Source organism: Trichechus manatus, unplaced genomic scaffold, assembly GCF_000243295.1.
Source record: "Trichechus manatus latirostris isolate Lorelei unplaced genomic scaffold, TriManLat1.0 scaffold00003, whole genome shotgun sequence".
NCBI classification, from domain to species: Eukaryota; Metazoa; Chordata; class Mammalia; order Sirenia; family Trichechidae; genus Trichechus; species Trichechus manatus.
In genome coordinates this window covers 3,926,903-3,936,694 of record NW_004443939.1, presented here as the reverse complement: position 1 = coordinate 3,936,694, position 9,792 = coordinate 3,926,903, and the positions used below count along the sequence as shown (strand labels likewise).

The following is a 9,792-nucleotide window of genomic DNA, read 5'->3' as shown; positions in this document are numbered from 1 at the left end:
GGTGACCTCTGCATGAATCTCTCCTTGCTCTCCATTCCCTTGTCAGTTTTCTCACTCCATTTGGTGCTTGGCTGAATTCTTTATCTCTTCATTTGATGTTTTATGGTTTCAGGATTGCTGTTTTCTCTGTTTGGCTTAGTTTTTCGGATCTTTGCTGTGGAGGGACGGCGTGGTGCTTCTGCCTAGAGCACCATCTTGTCAGAAGTCCTTAAAGAAAATTTTTATCAATTTAATTGTCTAAAGTAGTAGGAAAGAAAAAGAGAAATTAGAGAAATATAACAATGCCACAAACAAGGAAAATATAAATAATAAAACTATGTAGAAATAAACAAGGTGATAATAGTTGATTCTTTGGGAAATTGAGTCAAAATGATGATCATTGAATCAGTGAATTAAACGAAGAATAAAGTGTAAATAGGATCAGGAGAAGAGTTACAATGACTAACTTATAAGAAAACCAAAATACTTGGGAGAGTGCTATTTTTAATTAGATAGTGTTAAAGGAGCCCTCGTGGCACAGTGGTTAAGCACTTTGCTGCTATCTGGAAGATTGGCAGTTCGAACCCAGGGAGCGGCTCCATGGGAGAAAGGCTTGGCAATCTGCTTCTCTAAAGATCACCACCAAGAAAACCCTATGGGGCAGTTCTGCATTGTTAACATGGGGTTGCTATGAGTTAGAATCGACTTAGTGGCACCCAACAACAGCAACAACGGTAGTCCAGATCAGTATCAGAAGTAATTAAAGCATGTGTGTGCACGCGTGTGTGTGTGTGTTTATGAATTGCCAAAGTAGATGCAGGTAGAAGTAAAAATTGTAACTAGAATGAACCTCCTCAAATTAATTTTGGAAAGAGGTCAGGTGTAAGTAAATAAATAAAAGCAACACTATTAGAAACGCAAAAAGTTGTAACAAATTAGCAAAGAAAAGAGCACCTAGCCCTGATGGGGATTTACTTTGGAGAATTTTTTTGAAAAATTCAAAAAACAATTGTTGAGTGAAAAATTTAATTCTAGGTTCAAAATATTGAAAGGGACATTGTTAATTATATAGTTCATTTTAAAAGCGTAAATGATTTTGACAATTTGATAAGAACAACACCTTTAAGAGAATTTATGGGCTGGGGTCATTAACCAGTAAACAATACAATACTACATTACAATAATTATTCACTATGAGCAAGTACTTTATACTCAGATGCATGGGTAGCATAACAAAAGAAGTAGAGAAGGAAATTTGGGACCCTGATTCCTCTCTTTCCTTTCCCTCTACATCCTATCCATGAGAAGATACTGTCAGCTGCTTCCACAATGCATTAGGAATCTGCTCTCTTTTCCCCATCGTCACTGCCACTACCCTACTAAGTGTCATTATCATCTCTCCCCTAGATTACTGCAGTCATTTCCTGTTTTAATCTTCCTGCTTTCATTTTTTACCTTAAACCCTACCAGTCCATTTTCAGTACAGTAGCCAGAATCTTTTTAAGGTCATCCTCCTGCTTAAAACCTTCCAGTGACTTCTTATCTAACTTAGACTGAAAATCCAAACTCCTTACTGTGATCTTCAAGTCACATAATTTGGCTTCTGCCTACCTCTCCAACTTTATCATGTATCACTCTCCCCATTTTCCTTGGTTCCAACTATACAGGCCGTCTGTTAGTCTTTCATATTGAGCTTGTTTTCTCTTTACGTTTCCTCTTCTTGCTGGTTTCTTTTCCTGGAACATTCTTTAGTCAGTTCTTTACACAGACATCACCTGCCTTAGGAGGCTTTCTCTGATCCCCCAAAATCACATAGCCTTTATTCTATGCAGCTGTTCTCTCACACAGTTTACTGTTTAGTTTCTTCATGTACTTAACTAAGGTGTCTTACTTATTGTATCTGTCTGCTCCCCTAGCATATAAGGACCTTGTTCACTGTTGTGTTCCTAGGGACTATAATAGTTTCTGAGATGCTTAGTGAATATTTGTTAAATAATTGCATGATGGGTAATAATAGGAAAGATAAATAATATAATATTGGGTTAAAAATAGAGAAATTGGCCAATGGAGTTGTATAGCAGTTCCACTCTCTTACACAAATCTAGCATGTTAACAAATCAAAAGTTGTTAATGTGAAAAGGATCCTCATAGGCAGTAGTATAGTAAAAATAGCAGGAGTTTAATTAGAAGTCTTGGGTTCTAATTTTCACCCAGGCACTTAACTTTGAGGAATTTACCTAATCTAACCTTTAATTTTCTTCATCTGTAAAATTGAGATAGTTGATAAAGTAATATCTTCTGGGAATCCCTGGGTGGTACACATGGTTAATGCCCTCAGCTGCTAACCAAAAGGTTGGAAGTTCAAGTCCACCCCAAGATGCCTCGGAAGAAAGTCCTGGTGATCTACTTCCAAAAAATCAGCCATTAAAAACCCTATGGAGCACAATTCTACTCTGACACACGTGGAGTTGCCATGAGTCGGAATTGACTTGATGGCAATTGGTTAATATCTCTTAGGTGTTTTATGTATTTGGGTGGATAAAATCAATCCATCCTTCCTCCCTCCCTCTCTCCCTCTCTTCACTCTTTCCCTCCCTGCCTCCTTCTCTTCTTTCTTTCTTTCCTTTTCTTATGAGACACTTTAATGGTAAGAATTCTATACCAGGCTCAATTTCAAAAGTGGTTTACATCATAACACCACTTTAGAGAACATGTAAAATAGCTGGCATGGAACAAGGCACAGAGAAACTGAACAGTAAATGTTAGTTCTTTTCACTTCTAGTTGGAATCTTTTGGAATTGTTAGATGCTAGCTGGCTGGCTAATTCCATAATTAACCCCAAATCTTCCTTTGGATTCCCAGAACCATATATTCTTTTTTTTAAAATTTTTTTTATTTTACTTTAGATGAAGGTTTATAGAACAAATAGTTTCTCATTAAACAGTCAGTACACATACTGTTTTATGACATTGGTTAACAACCCCACAGCATGTCAACACACTCCCTTCTTGACCTTGGAGGACCTTTTTTTTTTTTGGTGAAAATATACGTAGCTAAAGTTACACCATCTTAGAAGTTTCTATGTGTACAATTCAGTGACATCGATTACATTCTTCCAGTTGTGCTGCTATTCTCACTATCCTTTTCCAAATTATTCCATCACCATTATCTTCAACTCAATGCCCCCAGGCTTCCCATCAAACTTTTTGAGTTGCTATTGTCAATTTGATCTCACATATACAATGTTTTTTTTTTTTTGTACCTTAGGTGAAGGTTTACAGAACAAATAGTTTCTCATTAAACGGTACACATATTGCCCTATGACAATGGTTAACAACCCCACGATATGTCAACGCTGTCCCTTCTCAACCTTGAGTTCCCTATCTCCAGCTTTCTTGCCCCTCCTGCCTCCTAGTCCTTGTCCCTGGACTGCTGTGCCTCATTAGTCCCATTTTGTTTTATGGGGCTGTCCAATCTTCGGCTGAAAGGTGTACCTCGGGAGTGACTTCACCACTGAGCTAAAAGGGTGTCTGGGGGCCATACTCTCAGGGTTTCTCCAGTCTGTCAGGCCAGTAAATCTGGTCTTTTTTTTTGTGAGTTAAAATTTTGTTCTATATCCTTCTCCAGCACTGTCCAGGACCCTCTGTTGTGATCCCCGGTCAGAGCAGTCAGTGGTGGTAGCTGGGCACTATATAGCTGTACTGGACTCTTAGTCTGGTGGAGACCGTGGTAGCTGTGATCCATTAGTCCTTTGGACTAATCTTTTCCTTGTATCTTGTTCTCTTCCTTCTCCCTTGCTCCCGAAGGGGTGAGATCAGTGGAGTATCTTAGATGGCTGCTCACAGGCTTTTAAGACCCCAGATGCTACTCACCAAGGTAGAATGTAGAACATTATCTTTATAAACTTTGTTATGCCAGTTGAGCTAGATGTTCCTCGAGACCATGGTCCCCACAGCCCTCTACCCAGCAATTCAGTCCCTCAGGGAGTTTGGATGTGTCTAGAGCTTCCTTGACCTTTCCTTGTACAAGTTGTGCTGGCTTCCCCAGTATTGTCTTACCCTTCACCAAAGTTACCACTTATCTATTGTCTATTTCGTTTCCCCCCTCCACCCCTCCCATCCCTTGTAACCAACAAAGGTTGTTTCTTTTTGTGTGTAAACTTTTACATGAGTTTTTACAGTCGAAGTCTTATACAATATTTGTCCTTTTGTGATTGATTTATTTCTCACTCAGCATAATGTCCTCCAGTTTCATTCATGTTATGAGATGCTTCACAGATTCAGAACCATATATTCTTGCTGTTAGGAGTGCATGCCTGCTTTCTATTAGACTGTAAACTCTTGAAGAGTGTTTTTCCTATGACATTTAACCATAATGATTTATTTATAACTATTCTATAAATATTTGTTTAAAATTCAGAATGTATTTATTAAGTGCCTATTATGTGCAGTGCACGAAGTTTAACATTGAAAAGTAAAAGGAAATGGAAAGGTATATTCTAGCTGTACAATAGAAAAATTTTGCGTACTTTTGTTCAGTGAAGATATATTCAGTAAGATAGGTTTGAATTTATAAAAATAAAAACATGTTGGCACCCTAAAATGTGACAAATATGAAAAGGAAAGCAGAAAAAAATATTTTACCAGGATATCTAATAAAAGCTTACTACGCAAAATAGATGAAGCTTTGATAGAAATATATATGGCTTGTAACAGGATTCCTCTTGATAGATAGTTGAAGGAGAGAAACAGTTTACATATGAAGAAATATTGATAGAAACCCTTCATGAAGAAAGTATATGGTTTTTCTAGCAATTAAAGAAACATAGCTCAGACATCTCCAAAGTAGATTTATACAGTAAAAGATTTATCCAAGAAACATCTCATGTGGTGCAAAAAAGCATTAGTGCCTAAAGCATGTTGTGCAAAAAGCATTAACAACAAAAATAACAAAAGCAGTTTCTAATCCCAGCTTTTTGACCTCTAAGACAGCTTTCTGTCCTCTGGCAGTCACTTAACCTCTGTGGGGTTCATTTTCCTCATCTGTAAATCTTAGCTGACGATTTCTAAGGAGTCTGAGCTTGAAATTCTGTGATTGTCTAGATAAAAATTGGAAATCTTGTGTTACCTGACTCTGAATAACTCAGGTATGTCTGTATTGCTGATAGGAATATAAATTGGTAAAGCCTTTTCAGGTAGTAAGCAGTCTGTTTCTGTGTAATAAAAATTATACATCTGTTCTTTGCTTAGATCATTTGATTTTAGAGAATATACTTCAAGTAAACCCAAATAGAGATTAAAAATTAAGATCTATTTTAAACAAAGATTTTCACAGCAGGGTAATTTATAAAAGCCGGATAAACAAAACAAGGCTATGGAAACAATTCAGATACCCAATAATAGGGAAATGCAAAGTAAATTGCATGAGGGCAGGGACCATGACTACTCACTAAAGTGTACCTAGCTGGGCTGGATGTCCTCAAAACAGGTGGGGCTTAGGGCAATGGGAGAGCTGGCAGGTCTTCCTGACAGCTGCTCTCCATCATTCTTTAAGACTGATCTTAAAGTAGCAGTCTTCCTACCCTGCCTCAATTTTCCTACTTCCCAGAGATAACCATTTCCAACTCTTTTACATGATTCTTTTGGTATTTCTTACCCTGTCTACATCATGTGCTTATATTGCCGCTTTCCAGCTTTTCAGTCTTTGGCATTATCTATTTATTTTCCATTGTAGAGGATGAGAACTAAGCTCTTATGACTATCACACCCTTTGCATGCACACTCACATGTCCGGCTCTCTCCCTTCCCAATATAGTTAAATTGTGATTTTAGTTAGATCAAGATTCATTGTTTTCAAAACGGTAAACACTAGTCACGGCTGAGCCATGTAGTATACTGTGATTACTTTTTCTTTCCATGCAGCATTTTCTTTTTCCTGGAGTTAAAAATTATCATGGTTTTGATTTGCTTACTCTTCTAGGTTATTAACATCAGTTCCATCTCAGACCATCCCAGTTATTATGTGTATCTTCTTTCAGTGAGTTCAGATATCTATATTCTGTTGTTTTCTTTTTCTTAAAAAAAAATCTCAGTTATCTTTTCTAATCTGGATGGTTGTTCCCAGGTTCTGCTTGAGTTTGAAACCATAGCAGTATCTCTAAGAAGGCTTGTTTATCCCCAGCAGGGTATTGGGGCAGTCACTGCAGATGTACTTGTTTTTTTTTTTTTTTTTTTTATATGTGAGCAAATCATGAAAACGCAGTTATTTACCATGAATTTGTCTATGGTTCTCTTTTATGTGTTGTAATTAAGTTACCATATATTTCAAAAACACAGATTGTTTTCTTATATTTGATTGTTTTACATAGACCATATTAGGAATTACTGAAACGGTCTTAACACATTTGTATTTTTTTTAATTGTATTCTTTCTTTATAGGCTCTTAAAATTAGAGAGATCTGTAATTGCCCACCACTTTCTGGACCAGACCCTCGATTACGATTCAAACTCAGCATGAAGCATTTTCTTGAAGAATCAGAGAAAGAAGACTTAAATAGCACTGTTAAGAAACAGAAAATGAATACTCTTCCCATTCAAAAGCAGGAGCAAATACCATTAACGTATATAGTTGAGAAAAGAACTGGCAGTTGAATTAAAGTTTATGAGACACAGGGTATATGAAGAATGCAGCAGTCCTTGTCATCTTGTGTTACTTTTTAAAAAACGATGTTTGAAATGAAAAAAAAAAGATATTCAGGGTCAAATCATGTGTATTATAGGTATTAATTATTTTACTATGTATTTTTATGAAATATTGATGTATATTTTAATCTGTTTTAAAATATCTTCAATGAGGAAAATATCACAGAATAAATTTATATTATACATTTTACTCTGTCTCATACTTGCTTTTGATTCAGAAGGCAGACCTTTAATGGATGAGAAATGAGAATGTACAGTAATTGTTATTGTAGAGAGGGCCCCCGGTGAGCCTAAACTGAGTTTCAGAGTCTGGGTGGTTATGATGAACTGGGAAACTGACAGCCTGAAAGTATCTGTTTGCAGGAATTGGTTTGCATTGGGTGGGGTTATGTGGAAAAGGGGACCCTTGGGATAGAGAATTCCCTAGTCCTCACCCATGGATGATGTCGGAAAAAGGCTACAGGTAGAAATTGAAGAAGCTATTTTCATAGGGAAGCACAAGTAGTGCTGTTTGTGGCCCAAGTGACAAAGTGAGAAACACAATAGGGGGACAGGCGTTTCCATGTAAACACAGTATGGTTCTGGTATAGTGAACTCTTAATAGAAAGTCAGGTCATCTTGGCTTCTTGAAGATTTTTTGCAATTTGGAAATCTCAGGGATTCTCATGGAAGAAACAACCCTGTTCTTGTTGAGAGTACCACCAGAGAAGCAGGGGTGAGGTGCTGCCCCCAAGTTGATCTCCCTGAGCAGCAGACATCAGCAGAGGAGCAGGAAGAAGAGGAGAAAAGAAGCACAGGACACATTCCCACATATGTCCAGAAATTACGACTATGTTATATAAATGAGGTATTATACTATTAGTACTCCAAAACTGGTGGGGCCTAGTGATGTTTAAGTTACATTCCTAAGAGGGACATTTTTCTTGAAACCATTACATTAAATAAATACTTTCTTAGAGAATTATACAGGAAGGGAACTACCTTTTATTGAGTTCCTATTGTGAGCTGGACCCTATATTGATCTCATTTATTCCACAGCCTTAGGAGGTAGGTTTTATTATTCTCATTTTGCAATGAGAAACAGGTTAAGTAATATACCCAAGGTCTCTCTCCTAGAAAGAGCAACACCAGGTCTATTCAACTATGAAGCTGTCCAGTTTTCACTACTGCCAGGTATCTAAGCTATCAAAAGACAAGGAACAGACTTAACTGTTTGTTAGCTTCTTCATGTATGGCTTCAATACAAGTAGAAATCTCACAGAATCAGAGACTACTTGTGTTGTCTGCAGAATGATCAGCTCCTGATTAAGGCATGTTTGGTGTAAGAAATCACTTAATATGGCCCTTCTAGCCATGGTCTTTGTGACTCACACACAGTGATTGAGTGGGACTATGCAAATAAGGTATATGGAACCTGTGATTGTTGGGGTTATGTGTCAACTTGGCTAGTCTGTGATTCCCAGTATTGTGTGGTAATCCTCCATTTTATGTGTTCTGGATCCTGACCTCTACATGTTGATGAGTCAGAATTGGTGTAGCGTGTGTCTTGGGTCACAGCCTTGCAGGAGGGCATGACTCAAGTCTCATCCTTACTCAAGTTATGCCCTTCCTGGGGTGTGACTTTCATCTAAGGTATACGTGTGGATGACCCAGCGGGGCTTTCTCTCTGCATCTGGATCCCACGTCCACTTTGTGATCAGTTGACCTCCGTTTCTTGGGACTTGAACCGGAGGCTTGCTGTCTGAGCTGCCAATTCTGGTATTCACTGGCTTCCACAGCCCCATAGGCTGGTGGCCTATCATCTGACCTGATTCGTCAGCTTCTGCAGCCTTGTGAGCCAGCAGCCTATGGTCTGAACTGCCAGTTTGGGTTCATCAACCCCTGCAGCCACCTGAGTGCTGAGAAGCCTACCCCTGACCCATGGATTTGGGACTTGGCAGCCTCCACAACTGCTTGAGCCATTTCCTTTCTACAGTTTGTGAGTTCTGTGAGACGTTGCAGCGAATTATGGAACCCAAAGATGGTAAGGAGAGTACTGAGGGGAGGAATAGTTGATGTTTTAGATGATAGAGTGGTAGAGCAGTTTGGAAAAGTTGGACATTTGGGACATCTTTAACCTCTAGATCATAGGAAATCAGCTTTGTGCTGGTGCTTATGAAAGAAATTCATTTAACATGTGAGGGCCCTAAACACTGGTAATCTGTGGTGCCCCCTCCTCTGCTTACACATTTAAATGGGGTATGTGAGTTAGATATATACACGTATATATGTGTATGTGTGTGTATGGGTGTGTGTTAGCTATCCATGGTGTAACTTTTTTATATGTGACTATAACATTAGCAATTGTACTCAAAAGTGGCGTATGCCATTTTAGCGGAATGAGATGAGCTGGATTATGAATTTTTTAGTGGATGTAGGTGACTGAGATTTTTATTATACACCACATTTTCTATAAAAAGAATATTCACATATTCTACAACAAAGAAAATGAGTCAGTGAACTTAGTTGTTTCAACAATCACTGTAAAATTCTGATGATCTTCCAAAACGAAAAATTGACTTTCACCAATTTTGCTTTCAACAGCTCATACTTCATTTTTGATGCTTGTTTTGTAATAAATGCTGTAATTATAAATGAACAAATGAAAAGATGTCACAGAAGAAAATTTAATGATCAGAAAACAAATATTATGACAAATTATTTTTATTTTATTTTTATTGTACTTTAGATAAAGGTATTCAGAACAGACTAGTTTCTCATTAAACAATTAATACACATAATGTTTTGTGACATTGGTTGCCAACCCAACAACATGTCAACACTCTCCGCTTCTTGACCTTGGGTTCCCCAATACCAGTTTTCCTGCCTTCTAGTCCTTGCTCCTGGGCTGATGTGCCCCTTGAGTCTCATTTTGTTTTATGGGCCTGTCTAATCTTTGACTGAAGGGTGAATCTCAAGAGTGACTTCATTACTGAGCTAAAAGTGTATCCAGGAGCCATACTCTCAGGGTTTCTCCTGTCTCAGGCCAGTAAGTCCAGTCTTTTTTTGGGAGTTACAATTTTGTTCTACATTTTTCTCCAGCTCTGTCTGTGACCCTCGATTGTGATCCCTG

At 38.0% G+C, this 9,792-nt stretch overlaps 1 protein-coding gene across 4 annotated transcripts in view; it reads left to right on the top strand.

Moving 5' to 3' along the window:
* The window catches only part of OMA1 (OMA1 zinc metallopeptidase), a 110,084-nt gene extending 103,214 nt beyond the window's left edge, over nt 1-6,870 (top strand). For 2 of the 4 annotated variants that reach the window (XM_004368988.2, XM_023730529.1), the window contains exon 9: nt 6,417-6,870. In XM_004368988.2, coding sequence (XP_004369045.1) covers nt 6,417-6,629 — 213 coding nt within the window. In that variant the 3' untranslated portion in view covers nt 6,630-6,870. The remainder of the gene's footprint in view (nt 1-6,416) is intronic. The other 2 variants (XR_002823962.1, XM_023730534.1) reach the window with 2 other exon arrangements.
* Nucleotides 6,871-9,792: the final 2,922 nt, after the last annotated feature.